Source organism: Camelina sativa, chromosome 17 (assembly GCF_030686135.1).
Source record: "Camelina sativa cultivar CO46 ecotype springtype chromosome 17, ASM3068613v1".
NCBI classification, from domain to species: Eukaryota; Viridiplantae; Streptophyta; class Magnoliopsida; order Brassicales; family Brassicaceae; genus Camelina; species Camelina sativa.
Window position 1 is genome coordinate 21,783,331 of NC_141896.1, and position 26,862 is coordinate 21,810,192.

Genomic DNA, 26,862 nt, shown 5'->3' on the forward strand with positions numbered 1-26,862 from the left:
TTTAACACCTTTCATAGAAAATTAAGTTTCAAATATGTTGTTTGTGTTTTTAAACCAGCCCGCAAAAATATATAAGTGTACTAATATTAACCTAATTCCCATCACATTCTTATGGTTATTTTTAGTTTAGGTTTGGACCCGTGAATAAAAAAAATTTCCATAAATTATTGTTACTTTTTTAGTATTGTGCATATGTTAAATTGCTAAAATCTGTATTTACACAGATTTAGTTTTATTATCACAAATTTAGTAATATTATTGATATTACTCATATGACTAAATTTGATGTATTCACTATTTAAATTGTGCAACAGGATATATATATTTGTATTTGACATCATAACTCTATAAATGACACATCTTTTCTAGTCAAAAAACATATATCATTTGTGGAGGTTAAAACGAAATATATATATAGTGTAATAAAATCATACATTATTAGTTTATTTTTATATTTTTTTCTACCCATTTTGACATCAATTGATCTATCCATTTTAGCATAGAAAATATTAAACAATTTATGTATAATGAAAACATGTATAATGGAAAACATGTATAATGTCAAACCAATTATGGAAAATCGAAATTAAATAAGGTAAGATACTCTAGTTTTTTTTTTTCATTAAAATATTTTAAAACTTGTAATTGAAAAGGAAAATAGAGATTGATGTTGTTCAGATATTTAGGGAAATATATATTTCCATACTTGATTTTCCTAATTTGATTTTTTTTGTATTAAATGTTTTAATTACAGTGGCATTGTCTGTAAATAAGTTTTAACTCCAAGCCTTCTTCAAAAAAATGCTGTGAAAATAATAATATAGATTAAAATTAATCTATATACTCATTACAAGTGATAATTATATGTAGATTATTATATGCCTAAACCAATTTTTGGTTTTTCGATCTATAATCTTTTTTGGAGGTTGGTCATACATTTGAAATTCTTTGGGAAATATGATAATTATACGATTAAGCAATGTCATTTGGGAACTGATTACATTATTAACAAAGGTAAATAAATTGATCAGTTTTATTCATATTAATTAATTATATGATGAATGAGAAACATTGAGAATTATGATTTTAAGTCTCAAAGAAACATTAGGAGTTGTTCATCCAAGTCTTAGCGACGGGGAAGCGTTAGGAGTTGTCCCTCCTCGTGTCATCGAAGGGGATGCACTGGGAGTTATGCCTCTTAATCTTAGAGCAGGGGAGGCATTGGGAGTTGTTCCTTCAAATCTCATCGAAGGGAACACGTTAGGAGTTGTACCTCTTAATCTTAGAGCAGGGGAGACATTGGGAGTTGTGCCTCCTAATCTTAGCGAAGGGGAAGTGTTGGGAGTTATACCTTCAAGTCTCAGTGAAGGGGAATGGTTGGGAGTTGTGCCTACAAGTCGAAGCAAAGGGGAAGTGTTGGGAGTTGTGCCTGCTATTCTCAAAAAGGGGAAAACATTCTGAGTTGTACCACCTAATCTCAACAAAGGAGAGGCATTAGGAGTTGTGCCACCAAGTATCAGCGATGGAGAGGCGTTTGGAGTTGTGCCTCTAAGTCTTAGCGAAGGGGAAACATTGGGAGTTTTGCCTCCAAGTTGAAGTGAAGGGGATGCGTTGGGAGTTATGCCTCCAAGTCTCATCAAAGGGGAAACATTTGGAGTTGTGCCTCCAAATCTCAGCGAAGGGGAAGTGTTGGGAGTTATGTCTGCTATTCTTAAAGAAGGGGACGCGTTGGGAGTTGTGCCACCTAATCTCAACATAGGAGAGGCATTAGGAGTTGTTCCACTAAGTCTCAACAAAGGAGAGACGTTGGGAGTTGTTCCACCAAGTCTCAGCGATGGAGATGTGTTTGAAGTTATGCCTCCAAGTCTCAGCGAAGGGGATATGTTGGGAGTTGTGCCTCCAAGTCTAAGCAAAGGGGAAGCATTGGGAGTTGTGCCTCCAAGTCTCAGCAAAGGCGAAGCATTGGGAGTGGTGCCTCCCAATCTCAGTGAAGGAGACGTGTTGGGAGTTGTGCCTCCAATTCTCAACAAAAGGGAAGCGTCGGGAGTTATGCCACCAATTCTCCGCAAAGGGGAAACACTCGGAGGTGTGCCTCTATGTTTCATCAAAGGGGAAACGTTGGGAGTTGTGCCTCCAAGTCTCAGCGAAGGGGAAGCGTTGGGAGTTATGTCTACTATTCTCAAAGAAGGGGACGGGTTGGGAGTTGTTCCACCTAATCTCAACGTAGGGGAGGCATTAGGAGTTGTTCCAGTAAGTCTCAACGAAGGAGAGACGTTGGGAGTTGTTCCACCAAGTCTTAGCGATGGAGATGTGTTTGGAGTTATGCCTCCAAGTCTAATCAAAGGGGATGTATTGGGAGTTGTGCCTCCAAGTCTAAGCAAAGGGGAAGCATAGGGAGTTGTGCCTCTTAGTCTCAGCGATGGGGAGGCGTTGGGAGTTGTGGCTCCTAGTCTTAGCGAAGGAGAAGCATTGGGAGTTGTTCCACCAAATTTTAGCAAAGGAGAAACGTTGGGAGTTGTGCCTCCACGTCTCATCAATGGGGAGGCGTTGGGAGTTGTTCCTCTAAGTCTTAGTGAAGGGGAGGCGTTGGGAGTTGTGCCTCTTAGTTTCAGCGATGGGGAGGCATTGGGAGTTGTGCCTCTTAGTTTCAGCGATGGGGAGGCATTGGGAGTTGTGCCACCAAATCTCAGAGAAGGGGAAGGAGTGGGAGATCTAGAACATTTGCCAATACATTCTTCGACTTCCTTACCTTGACTTTTTTTGCTTTGATCTTTAATTTATTTCAAACAAAAAAAAAACAAAGATGTTAATCTAGTGTAATATATGTTTTAAAAAATTAATTTAATGAGAAATATTAGTCACATATATGATCCGTAGCGACGTAATATAGAAAAATTTTGGATGTCATTTAAAATTTCACAAATACATCATTAAAACGTATATTAAAGTCAAAATAGCCTATGTTTTAGTCTATCCATGTGGTTTTTGCTTAGCTTTTAAACCAACAAAATTTATCACAAACTACTGAATATAAATAACAATTCCCCCATAATTTAGATAATTGGTCAATTATGCAAACTCTTGAAACATTTAAGTTTTTTTATGAATTTCTAATCATATACTTACAAGAGAGGGACACCAAGAGGGAGAGAAGAAAACAAGTCCTAAAGTAACAGTTGCTCATAGCTAAACAGTGTTTGTATTCGAATGATTGATGAACTAGGTTTAGTGAGAGAACTAGCTAGTCTTGTTTGCATATATATATGGGATGGAAAAACAGCTTGTACCTTAAATTTCAGATTTTGTCTAGTGCTTTTAATTATGAAAATTTATTCAGTGATCAAAGATAGATAATAATCATAATATATTTGTCAGAAGTATAATTACTAGAATAAATCTACAACCTTTTAAAATTGTGCCTTACCATTTTTATTATGCCTTTTGGGTTACTTTATTTAAGAAACAATTTTATTTTAATTTAATTATACTATAATAGTTAGATTTTGTCTAAAAGGTTTTTTATTATTATTTCCAACTATGACATGTGTTCAAAGAGCCAAACAATATACAAAATCTATTAATTTTGATTAATTATACTTGTGAAAAATAGATTATGTATCTTGGATCATTGAATAAATGTCATAGTCAAAATTAATAGATTTTGTATATTGTTTGGATCTTTGAACACATGTCATAGTTGAAAATAATTAGATTCTTTCTATATATTTATAATGATGAACTTAGAGGGGGTATTGAAACTAGGATTTAAAAGATTTTGGAGTTTTTCTAAAATCAGGTGTTGTTATTCAATTTTTTATTTATTTTAGAATCTCTCCTCAAACCCAATGTTATTGAATTTAGTATTTACATAAAATCATGCAAAATAATTCACAATCCCTTGTTATTCAATCAAGAATTTTTAGAAATTATATCAAATCTACTGTTATTCAAACTTAATAAGTATTTTTCTAAAACTACTAAACTGATTTTGAAAGATTTTGGATATATTTTTACTTGAAATATAGGAATGAACAAATCTCACCTCTAAAGGTGTTATTTTGAAGGATTTTTAAAAGAGTTCACAAAGACGGGAAGATATATTATCATCGTCACTCTGGTCGCAAAATGAATAAAGAAATAAAATAATCTCCCAGTTCTTCTTCTACCACACAGTTCTTCACTATCTCAAAACTGGGCTTCAATGGAGGGATTCTCTTTTCAATTTCAGATTGAACCCAGATTTTGATTCTCCAACCAACTTCATATCTTCCACTCTTCTTCTTCAAATCCTCATACTGTGGCGGTTATTTGCATCTCCGGTAAAAATTACTTTACTCAAATACCAATTGATCCTCTGAAACTACAGATGAGCTTTGAGGATTCCATTTCATAAACTGATTTGGTTTCCCTTGATACGTTAACAGAAGAGTGAATGCAATCATCATGGTTTGTGTACTTGGCTGATAAGATCATAACCGAACCAAACCAGAGAAGAGAAAAGAAGAAACAAATGCTTAGTGGTTTCCTTAGTTTTATATCAACTCCACGATTCCATATTTCCTTAATAAAATGCTTAGTGGTTTCCTTAGTGGTTTCCTGAGCGGAGGTAGTCACCAAGCTTGTTAGTTCTCCTGTGAACTGACGAGCTCAATCATGACTCTTGTTAGTGACGACCTCACGTTTTTATCGTTAATAAAAGAACCAACTTCCCTCTTTCCCCGAAAACCTTTATTTACTTAGTGTTGTGCAATCCCCAGTACAAACAATTGGCGCCCACCGTGGGGCAAGAGCAGAATGCTTCTTTTTGACGAACCGATACCAACGGTCCTCACTTCCTCGAAGTTTCAAGATCCATGACAAATCCTAGCGACGATCTCAACGAAGCAACAGAGCAACCAACAGAGCAGCGATTGGGGCGAACGAGAACACAAACTGTCCCGCCTCTACCCTCCTCGACGATCTCAACCGAACGCTCCTTGCCGAGCACGATCCCTCTGCCAGCGCCCGACGCGCCCATCGAGCCTCTCGCAACTGCAAACGCTGGACCTAGACCTGCCACCGACCAGCTGGTAACTAACGCCGCCACTCTCCTCAGCGCCGCTCTCACCAACGCTGTCGCTCTCCCCAGCGCTGCTCTCACCAACGCTGCCGCTCATCCCAATGCCGCCCTTCCAAATGCTTTGCCCACATCACAAAGGAGCGGACTCGACAACCTGATGCATACCGTACTCGACGCGCCAATCCCACCTCTTGCTGCCGCACGTCACGAGCATCGTCAAACCGTGGCTCCAACTGTCACTGATAACGCCGCGCTCCCAGCTCCCTTGCTTGCTGGACAGAGGAACAACTTCGACGATATGATGCAGACTATCCTCGACAAGATCAATAGTCGGGACACACGAACAGCTGAGAAGCTCGACGCACTCGTTGCAACACAAGAAGCATTGCAGGACCAAATTAACAGACTCCAGCAAAGAAAGCGCGATCGTCGACACACTAGCTATCCTGCCGACCTGGACACACTACCACCCCTGTCACTGCCAGTCGAGGAACGCTCAGAGAGTCACAGACGCCGACTGACGTCCATCATTGAAGGATCCTTCGACGACCACACCAGACACGCAGCGCCCGCCGATCAAGACCAAACGCACCGTCGTAGCAAGCGTAGTAGGAGCTAGCCGACTCCAACACTGTCGAACCACCATCTGCGCGACAACCTGAAAGATTACAAGGATTTAAAAATCCAGCGACTTGAAGTGATCGTAAAAGACATCTCGGCCAAGATACATCGAGCAACAAGCGCTGCCCCCAACTTGGAGAAGGTGCTCATAGAGGCTCAACGCTCACCCTTCATGACAAGAATCTCTAGCGTCCGCGTTTGTTACATCAACAAGTTCAAGTTCATTCCGTAAAACAGGCTAACTGACCCAAAACCTTTCTTAACATCGATGAGTGTTGCAATCAACCGAGCACACTTTAGTCCTGAAGAATACGATGCAGGATGCTGTCAGATGTTTGTGGAAAACTTAGCCCATGACGCACTAAGTTGGTTTTCTCGTCTTGAAGCCAATTCGATAGATAGCTACTACGAGCTCACCGCTGCTTTCCTGCAACACCACTCGACCTTTATGATAATGGGGGCATCTAACGCTGATCTCTGGACGATGTACCAAGAGGACGACGAATCGCTCAGAGAGTTCATTGAACGATTCAAGAAGGTTGTTTCAAAGCTCACCATTGCAGACGATACTGCGATCTCCGCTCTCCGAAATGCTCTCACATATGGGTCTCGCTTCAAAGACGATATTATCATATACGAGCCTCTGACTCTCAACGACGCACTGCACCGGGCTAACAAGTACATCGAGGTAAAAAAAAAAAGACGCAAGGTCAAACCATCCATCAAGATAACCGGTCGTGGAACTCAGCCAAATCGAAGAATAACAAGGCGCCTTGGGCCAAAAAAAAAAAAATTAAAAAAAAGAACGCTCGTCATACCGAGCTCTCCCTTCGCAAAATGAACTACAAATGGCTTGATCCCTTTTCAAGGGTACGTAGGCAGCCTTTTACAAGACACAGCTATAACAAAACATAAATATAAAAATTACACTCGCAAGAGTACATTTAATCACAAACAAGCTCCCTAGAACGAATCCGTCTTAACGAGGGTCCAACTTCTACATTGTCGTCCTGGCCAGGTGTACGATTTAAAACATGTTCCACATGGATGCAGCAGTGAGATAATCCGCACAAAAAAAGCCGAGCCCAGTCTCGCATTCAGCTAGCAGGCGGTCAAGTTTGAATAAGCCAAGTTCTTACTTGCACACTCTTGCCGACCTCGGGGCACCCACAGGGTAAGCCGGACACCAGGACCGCACCTAAAAGGTACGACGAGCTCATCTCAACTACCAACCTAAAACTTGGTATTCGAAACACGTAACAGGGTAAGCCGAGAGACGTCTCGCTCTGTAAAATACATCTCAAAACCAAGCAAAAAGCGGAGCAAGTCTCGCACTAGCTTGAGGGCGTCTGAACTAGTAAGCCAAGCTCTGGCTTGCATATTCTTGCCAACCCCAAGCACCTTCAGGGTAAGCCGGACACGAAAGCCGCACTTAAAGGTACAGCGAGTCCGTCTCGTCTGCCACTTTTCCCTAAGAAAAATATAAAACTGAGTTGCATGTCAAACATAAGCTCGCTCCCTCACGACAACGTCCTCGCGCTCAACACCCTTGCTAAACGCACTCGCGTTTGACGCCCTCATGCTCACCATCCTCACACTTGGTGGAGATCTCAACTTTCATTCTTGCTGGAAACCGCAAATCTCATTCTTGATGGCTAACTCCACTTTTCTACTCGGTGCTGACCTGCACTCTCAAGTTTTGCGCCGACCTTTACTCTTCTCACCGATGCCGACCTGCACCTCAAAGTTGGTGCCTACCTCCAGCTTGGCGCCTAACTCAAGCTTGGTGCCGACTTCCAGCTTGGTGCCGAACTCAAGCTTGGCGCCTACCTCAAGTTTGGTGCCGACCTCAAAGTTGGTGCCTACCTCAAGCTTGGTGCCGATCTCTAACTTGGTGCCGACCTCCAGCTTGGCACCTAGCTCAAGCTTGGTACCGACCTCAAAGTTGGTGCCTACCTCAAGCTTGGTACCGACCTCCTACTTGGTGCCTACCTCAAGCTTGGCGCCTACCTCAAGCTTGGTGCCGACCTCAAAGTTGGTGCCTACCTCAAGCTTGGTGCCTACCTCAAGCTTGGTGCCGACCTCAAGCTTGGTACCGACCTCAAGCTTGGCGTCGACCTCAAAGTTGGCGCCTACCTCAAGCTTGGTGCCTACATCAAGCTTGGTGCCGAACTCCAACTTGGTGCCTACCTCAAGCTTGGCGCCTGCCTCAAGCTTGGCGCCTGCCTCAAGCTTGGCGCCTGCTTCAAGCTTGGCGCCTGCCTCAAGCTTGGCGCCTGCCTCAAGCTTGGCGCCTGCCTCAAGCGTCGCGCCTGCCTCAAGCTTCGCGCCTGCCTCAAGCTTGGTGCCTACCTCCGCTCTCAAGCTTAGCGCTGATCTCCACTCTCCCTCTCAGTTTCGATCTTCATTCTCATTCCCAGTGCCGACCTATTAACCTTCTTGCGCACTATCACAAGTGCCAACCTCAAATTGACGATCAAACCTTTTCTTGCCTCTCCCATGAGAGGATGTGGGATGCAATCGCACAACATGAACACCAATCTTAGGAGCTGACCTCAGAGCTCGCCCCAGCGATAGGACAAGCGCCGACCTGGAATAAGAATTTGCCGACCTCTGGGACGTCGCGCAGCGTCCCGCCGATCTCAATCCGCCGACCTCAGCTTCGCCACCCTCACAAGAACCGAACTCAACACTCATCAATCCTTGTCTGCCGACCTCATCCATGGAGCTGCTCACGCCCAACCTCAACCTCATTCTCATCAATCTCTCTCTCTTCACCTCTCGACCCCGCTCGACGACGACGATCAACCATCTCGCAAGAGGAGTTGACATTGCCGATCTCAATCTCACTCTCGCCAACCTCAATCTCACTCTTGCCGACCTCAATCTTGCCGATCTCAATCTCGCTGACCTAAATCTCACTCTCGCCGACCTCTCTTCACCTCAACCCACAAATATCTCGCCGACCTTCGGCTAGCAGGGGGCCTCGACGAACAGCCTCATGAGAAGTGTCGACCTCATCGACGCCTTGCTGACCTCCGAGATCCATCATGCCGACCACAGTATCTCTCAACCCGTCGACCTTGCGGTGACTTGTTACTCCATTCTCGATCCCGTGACAACCAACAGCAAAATCTCAGTCGAGCTGCTCGCCGAGCCCATCACCGCCAACCTCGGTGCCTCCGCTCATCTCGCCGAGCTCACCGCTGAGCTCATTGCCTCACTCATCTCGCCGAGCTCACCTCCGAGCTCATTACCTCTGCTCATCTCGCCGAGCTCACCCCCGAGCTCATTACCTCCGCTCATCTCGCCGAGCTCATCGACGAGCTCATCACTGCCGCTCAACTCATTACCGCCGCTTAACTCATCTCGGTTTCTCTCAAAATCTATCTCAATCGGCCGATCTTCGATCCCCCAAGAAGCAACCCGAGACGATATGTGCCGAGCAGGCATATTACAGACAATTCAAGCACGCCCGCCGATCGCAGAAGAACTAACGCTCTCCAGACTAAGGGGGGGGGATATTGTTGGACATGGGCTGCACCCAATATGCCACTCGGCCCAACAAGTCTCTATAATTGTGATTTTGGCCCGACAAAATGTGGAGCAAGTCATTAACAATCCGCGGAGGGCAATCTCGGGAATTTACGACGAAAACCCTAGAGAACCCTCAGTCAACAGTCCGCTATATAAAGAAACAGTACTCGTTGAGGTATAGAGATCAGACTCGCGTAAAATACCCCGAGAGCAATACTTTGCGTATAAGAACTGTTACTGTTTTCTGTATAATTCTTTTAGCTTCCGAGCTCATCATAATTAGCTTGTTAGTTCTCCTGTGAACTGACGAGCTCAATCTTGACTCTTGTTAGTGACGACCTCACGTTTTTATCGTTAATAAAAGAACCAGTTTCCCTCTTTCCCCGAAAACCTTTATTTACTTAGTGTTGTGCAATCCCCAGTACAAACAAATATATTCCTTGTTTCTATGGTTGGTTATCAATCTGTTTTGTTTCGTTTGTGAATTTAAAGACTTCAATGTCACGTTAATGGAGGAGACTTGAAATTTGACTAAACAGAGTTTATCTCTTCAGATTACTTGTTTATGTGTTAGACACATAACACATCTCTTTGGCTTTGAAGAGGGACCATTCTATCATTGGCTATGCAACACCACCAATCGATTAATGCTTGTGCTTTTCTTCATACTGTGTAAACACCTTTTTATTATTTTTTGATTCCTCTTCTGTTGTTAGAATCTAAAGACGAAGCTGAGCATCAAAAAGTGAATAGAGAATTGTTATAAAGACGAGGTTAAGAATCCCAAACGTTTCCAAATACTATAAAATCTTCTAACAAATCTCATAAAATAATCATTAGTATTTTATTAATAAATCACAAAAATCTTCTAAAACTCCTTTAAATTGTTGAAAATACTTCAAAGTCTCATAAAAACTAAAATCCACTAAATCTTACTAGAACTCTATATCCTTTACATCGTGATTTTTACCGTCATTTTATGCATTATTTAAGTAATGAAATATCAAATTATTAAAACGGATTAGATGATCGCGTCGTTATATCTCACAAGATATGTATACTATCCAGTAGTTGATGTACGAAAGAGAAAGAAAAAAAAAAGAACCAAAGTGGTACATCATCAAGTCCACTTCGCCAAAACGGACATGGCACCGGCACCAAGCAAAACAGTGGCGTATGACTTCATTTGAAGCTTGATGCTCTGTTACATCTTTTGACCCATAAAATCTGCGGCGAGAAGGTCCACTAAAGACATATAGATGAGTAGTCCACTAATATATCATGGTTTTTGTGGTTTTTAACCATGATATAAAGAGTCTTTTAGTGTCTTTTGATTTGTTTTCTAGGATGTTTTTGAGTCTTTACAGGTTTTCTAGGATTTTGGCATGAAAGGAGCAAAGTGGAGCAATCTGGATCAGTTTGGAGCAATAATCCGCAAGAAATCAACTTGGAATCGATCAGAGGAGATGGTGTCGATCGACACTGCCTTAGCATCGATCGACACCCAGTCCAAACCGACGAGAGAGCCAAATTTGGAAGTTTTACAAAGTTGCCCGAAGTTTTCCATATTTGCAAGACTAGTCCCTAACGTGTTTTAGGACATATATATATAGTTCTTAGGTTTTCCAAACCCTTAAGTTTTATTCTATCAAGTTTTATTTTCCTGCAACCCTGTGAGATTTTGAGAGCTTTGGAGAGAGAGATCTGCTTTGAGAGAAGAATTTCTTGAACTCCTTCTTTGAGATGTCTTGTTCTTCATTGATTATGTCTGAGTAGTTTGCGTGTTAGGTTTAGGGTTTTTCACAGGAATTTTATGAATTATTAGATCTGTTTATTTAGGATTCATTATCTTTCTAGATCTTCATCTTAGGTTGTTCTTCATATTAATCCTTGATTGGCCATCTAGAATTAATACTTTAGGAAAATAAATTGATATGAGAATATAATTGATTTTCCTGATAAAACCTTTTGATGAACAAAATTACTTCTTGCAAAGAGATTTGATTTAATAATTTTGTGAACAATCTAAACCAGATTTTATTGTTGATTTTTAACCTAGAATTTTGCAAAGAGATTTGGATTTTCTGGTTTTAAATTTAGATATTATTTGCAGTGAGAACTGATTTAATTTACAAAAGTGTTTAGTGTTCTAGATCTGTTCTTAATTGTTTGAATCCTAATTTATTGATTGATTTATAATTCATAATTTCCTGAGAAATTCCCTAGGCCTAGCTTTTTGATCTTCTGAATTTACAACAGTTTTATTTAATATTTTGCATTGCTTTTATTTTAATTCAAGTTAATATGTTTAGCTTAATTATAAAACTCTATAATTTATTGTGTAGTCTTGAGTCCTTGTGGAATTCGACCCCTAAATACTGCATTGACCTCTTAATTTGAGAGAGTAGCTCTAGGGTAAATTTGAACATATCATCCACGTGAGGAAGCATTGAGTAGTCCAACCGTTATAAGCGAGGAAGGGCTATTCTCTTTGTATGTTTTAGATACAGCCATTCCCAAAACCACTCCGAAAGGCGTTGTGATCGCGAAAAGGAAGGCCATCACCGCCTTTTTCACCCATCCGTATCTTGCCTACAGATGTTCTCAAACTCTCAATCATATGAATTTTACTAATTAAAAGATTTATAGTAGTCATTCAATTCAGTGCTTTCAAGTTTATAAGAACTAATGTACTTTTTGAACAAGAAATATAATATAGTGTTTTTTAATGTATTTCTCTTATATTGGTATCGAAGATCTACGCTAAAGGAGGACGTGTGATTTGATATTCACAAAGAATGAATGATACACTCACAATAGTTTCTCTACATTTCAATAGTTCTTATAAAATTAACATGAGTCTATTTATTGTAGAAACACAAATTATGGAGAAACAAATTCGAGTTGAAACTGGTTTAGATGACCGGGGTGGACATGACTACATTGGACCGCACTAGTTTATTAAAAGAGAGGGATTTACCTGAAGGATACAGCCACCGAGTCCCATGCCTTCGAACATTTGGTGGAAGCAAAGGGCAGCGATGAGGCCTTTGATGGTGCAAGTATTATTAGTGGCTCCTACGGATAAACCGATAACAATCGAGTGCACCGCTATTCCTAACTCCAATACCTAACCCATTTATTCCTTTCAGTATCACTCACTCATTAAATCATATTATGAAGGTTTACAAATGTTAATATATTGGAGTGATCCAATAAAATTTCTAAGTCCTCCGCATTCAAAGTAAAGATCTCCAATTTGGTTAAACTGATTTGTTTCGAACAAACCCCTATTCAAAAATGTTTTTGTAAACATTTAAAGTATTTAAATCAAACTGTTGAATTTGTATATCTATCTTTATATTATACTAGATGATTAGACCCGCCCGATGTGCGGGTATAAAGTTTTATAAATTAAATTAAATTTAACAAAAATATATTAAAATTTGTTGTATGTTATTTATAAATTTTATTTTTGCTATAATACATTGACTTATTTCCATTTACAAATATTTTATGTATGTTACTATTAAAAGTGTATTTTTTTACACCTAAATATACTATATGTTACAAATATATTCTTTGTCACCACTTAGAATATGTCTATATGAACACATTAAGCCAACTATTTTACTTTCACTTCTGCATAGTTTTTTAATTACTAAAATTATTGGATAAAAAAATATTTTGAATTATTAATATATTACATAATATACTAATCAATAATGTTTAATCACAATAATGTATGACCACTGTGGAGAAAACCTCGGCTCCGCCCTCATCCCTTATGGAGAGAACCTTGCATCCAACCTCCTCCACCATGGAGAGAATTTTGGCTCTACCTTCCTCCCTTGGGGAGATAACCTTGCGTTCAATCTCCTCCACCTTCCTCCCTTAGGGAGATAACTTTGTATCTGTAACACCCGCAAACCAATTTTTGGTATTTTGGTAAGGGTGTCGATCGACACCTTCTAGTGAGGCATCGATCGACACCAGTTATGGCCGGTTTGGTCGGTTCAATTTTAACTGTCCGGTTTGCGTGGTTGGTTAAGGGAATCCCTAAATCGAGTGTAAAAGAGGGGAAACGACCTAGGGTCGTGTTTTGGGGGTTATTTGGCCGCTTTTAGAGAAAAAGAAAGAGAGAAAAGTGTTCTTGAGCTTTTGGGAAGAGATTGAGAGATTCCTTGCTGTTCTTGGGAGATCTAAGGCTGGGAAGGTGTTAGAAGCTTGCTAGGAGTGAGGGAATTCGTCCTTGTTGGTCAGAATCTTCTTGAAAGAGGTGAGTGCATGACCATGGCTTATCTAAGCTAAGATCTCTAGATTCTATGTGATTTGGTGCTTATGTGGTTGTTTCTTTGAGTTCCCTATGGTATTTTCGTCGCTGTTGTGGCTGGGTTTGGCTTCTGGGAGTGCAAGGAGCGGATTGGAGAAGATTGGAGGCGAGATTCGGAGTTTCTGATCGAGGGAAATCGCTGCTCGGCATCGGTGTCGGTCGACACCAGTTGGGGTGTCGGTCGACACCAACGCGAGGACGGCTCGGGACTTTGGCGAGTGTCGATCGATGCCATGTGGAGGTGTGGGTCGACACAAACTAGGGTTTTCGGGAGTGTCGGGCAGGGTGTCGGTCGACACCAGATAGTCAGTGTCGATCGACACCATCTGGTGTCGGTCGACACCCCTTTTTCAGTTACGATGGATGTTGCATGCTATGTATATTGCCTGGTTTGTTTTATTGATTGTTGTTTGTGGCATGTAGAGATCTTATTGCTTGTGTGTATAGCCCAATAGATGGGAGGATTGCCTCACTGAGTGTTTATCAAATACTCATGCATCTCAATTTGTGTTTGTGGTGCAGGTAAAGGCAAATTGTGTAGCGTGGAATCATGGCGATGAGGAGGAGGATGATCTAGGGTCTCGTTTGTGTGGTGTTGGTTATATTATTTATGTTGGAACTTTGGTTAGAGTTGTGATAGGTTGCTGGATAGATTGGATAGGAATGTTATTGTATTGATGATGTATCGTTTCTGTATTATTGGTATGTTTCCGCTGTGCATATTGGTTGTTATTGGTTTAATGAGGAAATGGTGGTTTGGGTGGTTCAATTAAGTAGTATGGGATGCTTAATTATATGTTGTACTTATTATTAAAAAGAAAAAAAAGGGCGGTCGTTTCATTTTGGTATCAGAGCCTTTACGGTTCTAGGATGGTTAAGTGGATGGTTAGAGCGGTTAGGAATTTAATTGGGTGAATTATTTTTTTTTTGCTTGATGCATGATGTTGTGTGATGGAATTGATTATGGGTAGTTAGTCAATTGGCATGTGGTATGGAGTCCTAGTATCATCCTCTTCTAGCCTTCAATGAGATTCCACGGTAAGATGTGTGTTTGTGTGCGGTTTTGATTTGTGTACTTAGCTTTCTGTTCTGGGTAGTGCAGATGGTTAAGGGTGGAGCTGTTGCTGGTCGTGGACGCGGACGTGGTGGGGGTCGCGGTCGTGGTCGTGGTCGTGGTCGTGGTAGGGGCAGAGTCCCAGCAGTGAGTGAGTCTGTTGAGCAGAGTGTGACAGCTGAGGGTGTCGGCGAGTCGCAGGATTTCCAGGAGGGGTCCATGAGTGTGGCCGGTGGTGGTACTGATAGGACCGTAGGCGCTGAGGGGGTCGGTGCGGGCGGTGTCGATGCTCGAGTGGCCGGTGGTGCTAGGGTTCCGGGTGTGGGAATCCCAGCAGGTGGGGCTCCTGTGGGAGGTGTGGACCTGGCGGGCTTGTTGACACAGCTGTTGGAGCGGATACCAGGTTTGGGCCCGGCTCAGGCTCAGGTAGTGCCACCAGTGGTGGTGGAGGAGCAGCAGCCAGTGGCTGCGGATGTGAGAGCTCATGCTCGTTATTTGTCTATGCTGAAGGAGATGCATAAACTTTATACTGAGAGGTTTTCGGGTGGTACAGACCCTACTGTGGCGGATGCGTGGAGGACGAGTGTGGAACGTAACTTCCATACTCTGAGATGTCCTGAGAAGTTTTGGGTGGACATAGGGGTCCATCATTTGAGTGGTGATGCTGAGGTGTGGTGGAGATCGGTGGCTGCTAGGAGAGTGCAGCGGGAGATGACTTGGGCTGACTTCGTTTTGGAGTTCAACCGCAAGTATTTTCCTAGAGAGGCATTGGATCGTTTGGAGGTGCAGTTCCTTCAGTTGTCTCAGGGGACACGGTCAATGCGGGAGCTGGACTTGGAGTTCAGTCGACCTCTTTGTTATGGGGGTCGGGCTATGGAGCCTGAGGAGGCTCAGATCAGGAGGTTCTTGAGGGCCCTACGTGATGACTTGAGAGTTCACTGTAGAGGGAGGAGTTATGCTACGCGTGCAGAGCTGGTTGAGACTGCAGCAGAGATTGAGGAGGATATCCGGGCACGGTCAGTGGTGGCCAGTCCAGCGGTTCAGACAGAGGAGACTTCGGAGCAGAACAATCAAAACAAGGATAACAAGTCGGAGCAAAGGCATAAGAGGAAGCGGGAAGACACGTCAGGTATGCAGCAAGGTGGGCGAGGGTGCTTCGGATGTGGGAGCAAGAACCACAGGTTGGCAGACTGTCCCAAGAAAGGTGATTCACAAGAATATCGTCGATCGTGTTACCATTGTGGAGAGGAGGGGCACATCAGGCCTTTCCGTCCTAAGTTGAGACAGATGATGGGGGGTGCGGCACAACCGAAGGGAGGACCGGGTGCTCAACTCGGAGATTAGTTTGGCTTCTGATTCTTTTTATTTCAGCTACGTATTTTCGTTTGGAGTTGTAAACGTTTATTGCACTTGAGGTTTTTAATAAAATGCAGTTTTTCTTTTTTTGGTTTTTGGAATTTGTGGATCTTGTGAAAAAGAAAATCGCTCGGGAATTCTATAAATGGAAAGTTTCCATGCGTAGGAAGTTTCTAAAAACATAAAGTTCTAGGAGTAGTTAGAACTTGTGTTAGTGGGAAGGGTGTTTGTAAACACCGAGGAGTTGGTATGTTAGTAGTGAGACCTGGGGGTGGCCATGGCTGTGGTGATATTCTCAGAGAGGATATGGGGTCGGTAGGACATTGAGATGTTCTACGCGGATCACGGGGGTGGTCTAGGTTGGAAAATGCTTATAGACGTTATGACCGTTTGCTTGAGGGACGGGGGGTCCTGAACAACTCATAAGGAGATGGGGGTTCTCCTGAGGGGACGGGGGGTTTCCTGGATACCGATAGCTCGAGGGACTGCGGTCCTGAGGGTGGCAGAGGAGATGGGGGTTCTCCTGAGGAGATGGGGGTTCTCCTGGTACCGTGATCTTAAGGGTGACGACCCGAGGGTGAGACGGTATGGCTCAAAGACGGGGGGTCTGAGAGTGTGATCGGTATGGCTTGAAGGTTGCGACCTAAGAGCAGATGAGTTGGTGGCAAAAGTGTCAAGGTCGTGGAGATAAGAATGGTAACCGGATGTGGATTTATGAGACTGATGGGGGTTCAATCTCAGGGTTACGGTTGAGATCGGAAGCGGATCTCGGGATTGATGGGGGTTCAGTCTCGGGGTTTTCTATGTGTTGACCGGGAGGGTCAGGTGTATGCTGGTCGGGGGGACCAGAGTGGTGATGACCAGTGGGTTCAGGGTGGTTTGGACCAGTGGTGTCCTTGTTGTGGCAGACCAAATGGGTGGATGGTACGAACCATTGCGACGGTGTTTTGGTGAGTTTGCGGATGAGTGGCGGTGTGTTCAGATTCGAGGACGAATCTTCTGTTAGTGGGGGAGAATTGTAACACCCGCAAACCAATTTTTGGTATTTTGGTAAGGGTGTCGATCGACACCTTCTAGTGAGGCATCGATCGACACCAGTTATGGCCGGTTTGGTCGGTTCAATTTTAACTGTCCGGTTTGCGTGGTTGGTTTAGGGAATCCCTAAATCGAGTGTAAAAGAGGGGAAACGACCTAGGGTCGTGTTTTGGGGGTTATTTGGCCGCTTTTAGAGAAAAAGAAAGAGAGAAAAGTGTTCTTGAGCTTTTGGGAAGAGATTGAGAGATTCCTTGTTGTTCTTGGGAGATCTAAGGCTGGGAAGGTGTTAGAAGCTTGCTAGGAGTGAGGGAATTCATCCTTGTTGGTCAGAATCTTCTTGAAAGAGGTGAGTGCATGACCATGGCTTATCTAAGCTAAGATCTCTAGATTCTATGTGATTTGGTGCTTATGTGGTTGTTTCTTTGAGTTCCCTATGGTATTTTCGTCGCTGTTGTGGCTGGGTTTGGCTTCTGGGAGTGCAAGGAGCGGATTGGAGAAGATTGGAGGCGAGATTTGGAGTTTCTGATCGAGGGAAATCGCTGCTCGGCATCGGTGTCGGTCGACACCAGTTGGGGTGTCGGTCGACACCAGTTGGGGTGTCGGTCGACACCAACGCGAGGACGGCTCGAGACTTTGGCGAGTGTCGATCGATGCCATGTGGAGGTGTCGGTCGACACAAACTAGGGTTTTCGGGAGTGTCGGGCAGGGTGTCGGTTGACACCAGTTTGGTGTCAGTCGACACCAGATAGTCAGTGTCGATCGACACCATCTGGTGTCGGTCGACACCCCTTGTTCAGTTACGATGGATGTTGCATGCTATGTATATTGCCTGGTTTGTTTTATTGATTGTTGTTTGTGGCATGTAGAGATCTTATTGCTTGTGTGTATAGCCCAGTAGATGGGAGGATTGCCTCACTGAGTGTTTATCAAATACTCATGCATCTCAATTTGTGTTTGTGGTGCAGGTAAAGGCAAATTGTGTAGCGTGGAATCATGGCGATGAGGAGGAGGATGATCTAGGGTCTCGTTTGTGTGGTGTTGGTTATATTATTTATGTTGGAACTTTGGTTAGAGTTGTGATAGGTTGCTGGATAGATTGGATAGGAATGTTATTGTATTGATGATGTATCATTTCTGTATTATTGGTATGTTTCCGCTGTGCATATTGGTTGTTATTGGTTTAATGAGGAAGTGGTGGTTTGGGTGGTTCAATTAAGTAGTATGGGATGCTTAATTATATGTTGTACTTATTATTAAAAAGAAAAAAAAGGGGCGGTCGTTTCAGTATCCAACCTTCTCCACCATAGAGAGAACGTCGACTCTGCCCTCCTCCTGTGTGGAGAGAAGATGTTCACATATTTTTACTATCTCAAAATGGCTTGCTCCGAGCCTCCGACAACCAATGAAAGTTAAAACTTTATTCTAACGTTACGAAATGTTTTGATAGTAATCAATGTTAAATTTCTCAATGTATTCGTTGAAGTGTCTTTGACACACTATGATGTAGCCTCTGTCTCTATAACGCCTCAACCGCCACCTTGCTTAGTGAGCCCATGTCCATTCTCAGTCCATGGGCCCACCTTCCTAAGTGGGCCCATCATCTATTCCTGGTCCGTGGTTCCACCCATATTTGATGGTCGGTTTGTTACGTCTGAGAGGCTTTAAAAACTTGTTTACTAATCCTACAAATCAACAAATAATATTTTCCTGTGTTTTGTCCTCGCTCGCACATTCCGAAAATCACTTCTAGGAAAGTCACCCATCATGAAGTTCTCTCAGGACCCTTGACCGAAAAAATAAATGCATTTTGGTGAAATATGGGGCCAAATCAATTCTTTTAAACCTTTTCGCACACCAGGGTGTCATAGTCTTTGAGCTCCTATGGATCTATCAACAGTAATTTATGTTTTTCCAATCTATCTATCTATGTTTGTTGTAAGCTTATGTTTGATTAGCCTATTTTATCCATATATTAGGTTGATGAGCTTCTACTTGTTATCTTCCTTTGCGATTGAATGAATAATGGTAACAATTATGTTTGCAAAAAGAAAAATGGTTTATGACCAACCAATCAAGGTTGAGAAATTAGAAGCAAATTAATTTGACAAAATTAAAGAAATTATAGAAAATTATAAGCATGGTGATATATGAATCCCAAATATCTTATTATATAAATTTGAAAGCAGTGTTTTTGAATAAATTATTTAAATATAAGACGATATATGTTTATACATAAGTGAGTATTTACAAAATTTAGAATTAATCATTAACTGTATATTTTCTTAATTTCTTTTTCCATTTTTTGTAGAATTAATAACTTAAAATTAAGAATTAGTAAATAATATTATAATTTCAAATTTTATGAAATATATATATATATATATATATAGTCTCCTTATAATTATCTAAAAAAAACCTTGTATTTTTTATTATAAATTCTGTAATTTTTGACATTTAACTTTTCTTATTATTAATATTTTTTAAAACAAAATATTTTATTTTTGTTGTAATCAAATTCTTGCTATTAAATATTAACTTTTACACATGTCAAAATCTTGTTAATGACTAACTTTCAAAACCCAACTTTATATAATAAGATATATATATATATATATATATATATATATAATAAGAGATATGTATAAATATGACTATATATATGTTTATATATGACTATAGCAGTTAATAACAAAATATATGTTTGGTTAAAATATTTTTTTGGAGTCTTCAAAAATAAAAGAGAGAGTAGGAATACTAACGATGGCGATAACACGATATCGCAGAAGCTGTAAATTAGAACCAAGCTCCTTGTCATTGCTAAGATTAAGACCATGACCATGATGCGCGTGAGATTGCAGGCGCCCAATTTCTTGGTCAAGAGTCTCAGCGGATGCCACATCAGCACGTGGCTCCTCCCTACCAGACCTTCTGAAAACGCTGGTGGTAATAGAGTCAACCATGAGTGTAAACACTGTGGAGATCATGGCTACAAAGCCGGTGAAAGGAAACTTGTGCCAGGGGTCATCGTTAAGACAATGAGATAAGAGCATGTCGAAAGAATCAGGCAAAACGTGGATGAAACCAGTGGCGAGGATGATTCCAGAGGCGAACGACCTGACGATGAGGAAGAGAGATTTATCCGGTTGGAAGGCGGAAACTGAATGAGCAAAGAACGGGAGGCAAACGCCAATTAGGCTGGTGGTGAGGATTGAGAAGATTGCTATGAGTTTGATATCAAATGCTCTGGCTTTGTCCGTACATTTATTGTCAGACTCGGGTATACACTCTTCCTCGGATTCAGATAGAGCTCCGGGGAAATGTGAGATGGAGAGGATGAAGAGTAAGACGGTGATGGCCACAGAGAAAGTGACCGGAGATTTAGTCATGATCTCTTTCTTGTTTTCTGTGGAAGTTGTTATGTTTGGGAAAGATAAGATTTTATCTTCGTTATATATAAGGGAAGTGACGGCTCACTAATCAGTGTCGACATAACGTACTAATCAGTGTCGACATGCAGAGCCGTCTCTAAGTTAATAAAGGCCACAATCAAATTAAAATAAAAGGGCTGTTTTGCTATTAGTCAGAATCGAACCCATGAACTCATTCCTATTAACAAAGACAAATGCCACTAGACTAAACACATTTTTTTGGAAAATAAGACCATAAGCTCATGTTTCATGGGCTTGGCCTTTGGGCCGGCTCTGTCGACATGTTATCTTATTCAGTTATACAAGATAAACCAAGTCTCGAATATTTTAGACTAGGTCTAGGACGGTTCTCGACAGATGCATATATATACATTATACACTAGTTACACTACGTACGTATAAGTCCCCCACTTAAAAAAATGGTCATATTAATTGTAAGTTAAAATTGTGTATGAATTGTGAATATGAGGTAGTACTATTTAAATGGATGGACTAAGAAAATTTCAAATTTAATACTACGTATAAGTCCCACATTTATGAATTGTGAATATGGGGTAGTACTACGTATAAGTCCCCCATTTAAATTGTTTATGTTTGCTTTTTGTGAATAGACCCATTCTTAGCCTCTTTTTATAAATTACCTCGACCGAATCAAACCAACCAGTACCATTGAAGATTTCGGGCCTACTAGGCCTGCTCCATTATACAATACTCTCTCCTCTTTTTAGTTGTCGTTGCAAAGTTATACTTTCACTGTTTTAGTTGTCGTCTTTTGTTGTTAATTAATTGTCGTTTTGTATTTACGATGCAAGTTTGTAAAACAAATTAACAGTTTTGTTTCTTATTTTCAGCTTATTAACAACTTATATCAAATAAAAATAGTATATTAATAAAGAATAAAATATAAAATTTACTTGTTTTTTTAATTTATAAAATTACCTTGAACTACAAGTAATATAAACGAAGAGAGTATAACTTAGTCGTTGATCCGTGTTTATAGCTTGGAGAGAATGTGTACGTAAACATGACACTACATAAACGACTCATCATCTCTATACGAGTGACTAAAGGAGTGTGCGAGAGAAGAAGAGTGAGCAACTTCTAACAAGAATGGGGAAAATGTGGCTAGGTTTATGGCTATTTCGTTATTTTGCTTGCTGGTAAGCTTGATTGAGACAGCTGACGGCTCAATTCACTGAGTATAAGAACGAAGGGTTCACCCAAATCGATAATGCTCGCTAATTCAATGACGGAAACGAAGCTCTTTACGATTCTGAAGAGTTTATAGATGTTCATGCTTCTTCTGATACACCTCCTCTCAAGGGCAAGTCCTTGATCAGGTATTTACTTCGTTTTGAATCACTTCTGATTGTGTTTCTCTTGAATTAGGGTTTTATGTGTGTGTTGTCCGATTTAATAGTGGCGTTTCTATGTACTGCTTCTTGGGTACTGGATTTTGTGCCTTTTTTTTGTGTGTGTAGTGTGTCTATGGACACTACAGCGATTTGTGTGCATGAGCTTGTAAATTTGGTTTGATATGTAAAATCGTTTGCAGTATACAATTTATTAATTTAATATATTCGATCAAAATTCATCCATACAAAATCGTTTGTAGATTGTCATGTGTCTAAACCAAATTTGTGTGCATGAGTTATAACTTGTATTTGTAGATTGTCATGTGTCTAAACCAAATTTTGGCTTATACGATTAAGCATTGTCATATAGAATGGATAATATAACTATATCAGATTAAATAGAGAAAAGTGTTGACCCTTTTATTAATATTATTATATGAAGAAAATATATTTCTGGGTTACATTTTGTTTAAAGTATCATAATCATTTATGGAAGGAGATGGAGTACGAGCTTTAGATTTAGGACACTTGCAATTGCAATGACAATTGTTTATACGTCCTTTATTGTCCATACATTCTTTGATAAGTACTCCTTCTTCAAAATCTATCATTGAAGGGGAAGGAATAGGAGGGCATTTACCCCTATGTACATTATGGTCCATGGATTGTTTGTTGGCTCTTTCTAAATCCATCATCGAATGAGAATGAGAAGGAATATGAGTTTTATGCTTAGGACACTTGCAATGACATTGGGTGTTATATCCATTACGGTCCATACATACTTTGTTGACTGTTTCTTCTGAATCCATCATCGAAGAAGAGGGATGTGAAGAATATTTGTTGACTCTTTCTTTTGTATCTATCATTGAAGGGGAAGGATTAGGAGGACATTTTCCTACACATTCTTTGCCTTCTCTGGCCTCGATTATTATGCTTTGACCTACAATTTATTTTAAGAAAAAAAACATACATGTCAAATTAATAAGTACACAACATATGTTTTAAAAAATTAGTCTAGTTTGAAATATTAAATCGAATATACTATAGGCAACATCCTGACATCGAATATTTAAATTCAGCAATATAATGGAAACATGAACTAAGCAAAAATCTTCAAATTGGTATATTTTTTTTCACATTTTTTTTTGAATAAATGTAAAATTATATTCAAAGAAAAAATAGCGTTTTAGATCAGCTTTTGTGGTTAATTTTTTTTTTGATTTTTATTGTGCCAAAAATTAAAAAGTGCTAGCATAGTGTAGTCTTTCTCCTTAGTAGCGTGTGGCGAGCCATGTCTGCATACCCAGATCATAGCGCCGATCCCCCATTCGTTCAATAGCTAGAAGTTGAGCTCTAATTTGCTTGTCAAGCCAGCCAATAAGAGTTAGTTCAGGGGTAGGAACCATACACACGATCAGCTGGAGTTGCAAAGATGAAGTCAAGAAGCGGGATCCAAGAGGTATTGAAGCGGGTGCTGTATAGTTTTTGCGCTATACCGGACCAAACTGCAGCTGTGTACGGACATGAGAAGAACATGTGTTCTCTCATCTCCACCAGAGCAGAACAAAAAACACAACTCACATTACTGCCATTACGCCAATAAACCATTCGATTACTAGTGGATAGTCGGTTGTGTACTGCAAGCCAAGTACAGAAAGAATATTTGGGCGTTTCATGAGCAAACCAAACACCATTGTGCCAAGCAACCAGATTAGAGACTGTTCTAATATGGTTCCAGGTATCCCTAGTCGAAAATGTGGCCTTATAAACATCACCTTTGCCGCGCCATAAGACACGATCAGCCGGTGAGGTATTTCGAGTTTGAAACACTTGGTGCAAAGCATCTTCAATTTCATTAAACAACGCTACACGGTGAACCCGACGTCTCCGACCATACCAAGCATCATGGAGAGACATATGTTCTCTTATTCCTAAGTCAATCATGCCTCGTGAACCAACTTCATCCAACAGATATCCATGAGCCCAGAGCCGGCTACAAGCACCAAGCTGGTGAAGTATGTGCTTGCGGCCCGGTTCTAATAATTAAATTTTCGGTCCTTTTTTAGTCAAAAATCTCTTATAGCTCTACTGGTTAAAGGCTAAGTGGAAGAGTGATAGGTGGCGGGTTTGATTCCTACAGGTGCAGAATGATTTAAAAGTATTTGCTTTTTGGTATGAATTAGACCATTTTTAATTTAGGCTTGTGGCCTTCTAATTATTAGTGACGGCTCTGCATGAGCCGACCAGTTGTCATACCAGAACGATGTGAGAGTCCCATTGCTGACCTCCACTTTTACAAAAGTTTTAGCCAAGTCTCGATATTTCAGCAATTTTTTTTTTTTTTATTTTTTTTATTATTTTTTTTTTCACGTTCACTTACAAGAGAAGGACAACAAGAGGGAGAGAAGAAAAACCATCATAAAGAAAAGGCTGGTCATAGCTGAACAATGTTTCTATGTGAATGCTGCTGGATGACTTAGATTTAGTGAGAAAACTAGCTAGTCTTGCGTTCACTTATATATGGGATGATAAAACAGCTTTTTCACTTTCTTTGATAATTTAATTTTAAATTTCAGATTTAGTTTACACTAAATTTTAATAATTGTTTTTAATCAAGACATTTATTTTTAATGATGCAATCCAAGATACAGAACCTATTTTTCACAAACAAAATTATGACATTTATTTAATGATCCAATCCAAGATACTGAACCTATTTTTTCACAAAAAAATTACAACAATAAAGATATATTAAAATTGTGCTTGACCTTTTTCATTAGGCCTTTTGGGCATTAAATTAATTTTTTTATCAAACTTTTTTTAATCTTTAATATCCTTAAAAAATACTTTAAATTAATATTATATTTTACCAATATAGAATAGACCTTTTTCCGTTAGTTATAATTTTTCTTTGTCTAGTATAGAGAAAACTTTATTTTCAGTTATAAGTCTCATAAAACAAAAGTATTATAGTCATCTAAAGTTTTTAAAATTGTGTTTTACTTTTCTTATCTTTTAAAACAGTTTTTAATTTACTTTGTATAAATATATATTTTATTTGATAATGTTGAGAAGGCAAAAATAAGTAAAGTTGTTGACCAACAAAAAAAAAAGGGGTACATATTTCTCTCTTCAGCTATAATATATGAACTCCTCCAGAAATCCAGTGAAAACCCATCTCTCCACGATAAAATACTGATTGTTAAAAGTTAAAGCTTGGATGATTTATGAATAATTTAAATGGATAGAGAAATTTGCACTTTCAGTTTCTGTCGTTTGCTTCTGACCTTTGTGAGGAGAGCGAATCTTATAGCTTAGCATAGTATTTTTTTTGTGGTCTGCGGATAAACACAAAAAACAACGAATGAGAAGTTTCGGCGTAACAGGGCCTGGTCCCATTATATATACATCAACTTTGTCGTTAGTCCGTGTTTATATGTATATAGCTTCGAGAGGATGTGTACGTAAACGTATGGAAACGACTCATGATCTTTCAGTGAGTGAGAGATAGACGAAACGAGTGAGCAACTCTTGTAACAAGAATGGGGGAAAATATGGCTAGGGAAACTTCGACATTTATACAATGAATGCGACATTGAGAGTTAAAAGATTTGAGATGAAAAAAAATAAAAATAAATCGATGCTAAAGCTAAGAACAAAATCTAGCCGATGCGAGTGCTAAACCAATAGCGAAGCACTCTATGTAAACAAGGTTTTCCGACATACTTCGTTTTCTCTTTCGGATTGTGTTCCCTTTTGTAAATGCCGATTCTGGAACAACTCGCTGTGAGGAACAAGACGTTGTGCCGAACAGAGCGTTGTATCAATCAGGAAGCTGCATCAGATCACAGACGCCCGAGTTGCTGACATGGATGTGTGAGCTGACGTGGCAAGACGTGACTGGATGTGATGATGTGTTGAGGAAAGTTGATGACTTGACATTGAAGATAGAGACGAGATTTGTCTTGGAGATATGAAGAATATTCTCCATGACAAATAAGGAAAAGAGAAGCTTAGCAGTAAACAATTTCCTTATCCTTAGAGATATGAAGAATATTATCTACAACAAATAAGGAAAAGATAAGCTTGAGAGCAAATAGTTTCCTCCCTTGATACTTGGAGATTCGTGTTCTAGGGTTTCTCAAGTCATGTATATATATTCTAGGAGTAAGGCCACATGTCAAGTTAAGTACTCTAGAATATTGATACAGTTGTAAACTTCGAAGCCACAAAGATAAGGCTTAGAAGGGGTGTTCCCAGTTCTCTGTGACGTTAATCAGGGAGGTGATTAAGTGCGCAGAGAATTGTTTTTCTTTATTTTATATATACACTGGTGAGAGTTTAGATAGAAAAGAGAGAGGGTTGGGTTTCTTCTCTTATAGATAAAAAGAGAGAGGGTTGGTTTATTTCTCTTAGATCTACAACAGGATGTTGTGTTAGATAAAAAAGAGAAAGTCTTAGATTCTTTTTTAGTCGGGATCAATCCTATTGGGTAGAATAGGTTGAGTAAGAACCGAGACAAAATTTTGTTAATAAGATTGAATAGAAAAACGTTGGCTTGACGCGTTCCAAGTGTGAATCAGTGTGTTTTACTTCTCTATACCCTTACACCCTTGAGTTAGGATTTTGTGTGTGTGTACGTGTGTGTTCGATTTCACAATGGGGTTTCTATGTATTTTATATAGATACTAGCTTGGTTTTTAATCTGAATTTTTGTGTACTGTATCCATGGACATTAGAACAAATTGTATGCATATAGCTCGTAAATTTGGTTTAATATGTCAAAGCGTTTGGGTTATACATTTTAAAATATTCAGTTAAAATATACACCACAAGTTATAATCATGACGCATATTGTCATGTGTCTAAACCAAATTTTGGTTTATACAATTAAGCATTGTCATATAGAAACTGATTATCACTATATTAGATTAAAATAGAGAATTATGTTGATCCTTTTTATTAATATTATTATATGAAGAAAATATATCTTGTTTAAAGTATCATAATCATTCATGGAAGGAGACGGAGTAAGAGCTTTAGATTTAGGACACTTGCAATGACATTTGCTTATACATCCTTTA

General features: G+C 40.1%; 3 protein-coding genes across 3 annotated transcripts; 1 reads left to right on the forward strand and 2 right to left on the reverse strand.

Moving 5' to 3' along the window:
• Positions 1–1,013: 1,013 nt before the first annotated feature.
• LOC104757518 (uncharacterized) lies at positions 1,014–3,338 on the reverse strand. Its single transcript, XM_010480263.3, has 2 exons — positions 3,127–3,338; positions 1,014–2,770 (listed from the first exon to the last, which is right to left on the reverse strand). Exons 1-2 carry the CDS (start codon positions 3,182–3,184, stop codon positions 1,116–1,118), a joined length of 1,713 nt encoding a protein of 570 aa, XP_010478565.1. The 5' UTR covers positions 3,185–3,338; the 3' UTR covers positions 1,014–1,115.
• A 409-nt stretch (positions 3,339–3,747) lies between these two features.
• On the forward strand, positions 3,748–6,574 carry LOC147924167 (uncharacterized). The gene is made up of 3 exons (XM_087494552.1): positions 3,748–3,796; positions 4,026–4,319; positions 4,425–6,574. The coding sequence occupies exon 3, from the start codon at positions 4,854–4,856 to the stop codon at positions 5,676–5,678; it is 825 nt and encodes a 274-aa protein (XP_087350678.1). The 5' UTR covers positions 3,748–3,796; positions 4,026–4,319; positions 4,425–4,853; the 3' UTR covers positions 5,679–6,574.
• A 4,902-nt stretch (positions 6,575–11,476) lies between these two features.
• LOC104759586 (putative zinc transporter 10) lies at positions 11,477–20,480 on the reverse strand. The gene is made up of 3 exons (XM_019238949.2): positions 19,755–20,480; positions 12,198–12,347; positions 11,477–11,809 (listed from the first exon to the last, which is right to left on the reverse strand). Exons 1-3 carry the CDS (start codon positions 20,379–20,381, stop codon positions 11,648–11,650), a joined length of 939 nt encoding a protein of 312 aa, XP_019094494.1. The 5' UTR covers positions 20,382–20,480; the 3' UTR covers positions 11,477–11,647.
• Positions 20,481–26,862: the final 6,382 nt, after the last annotated feature.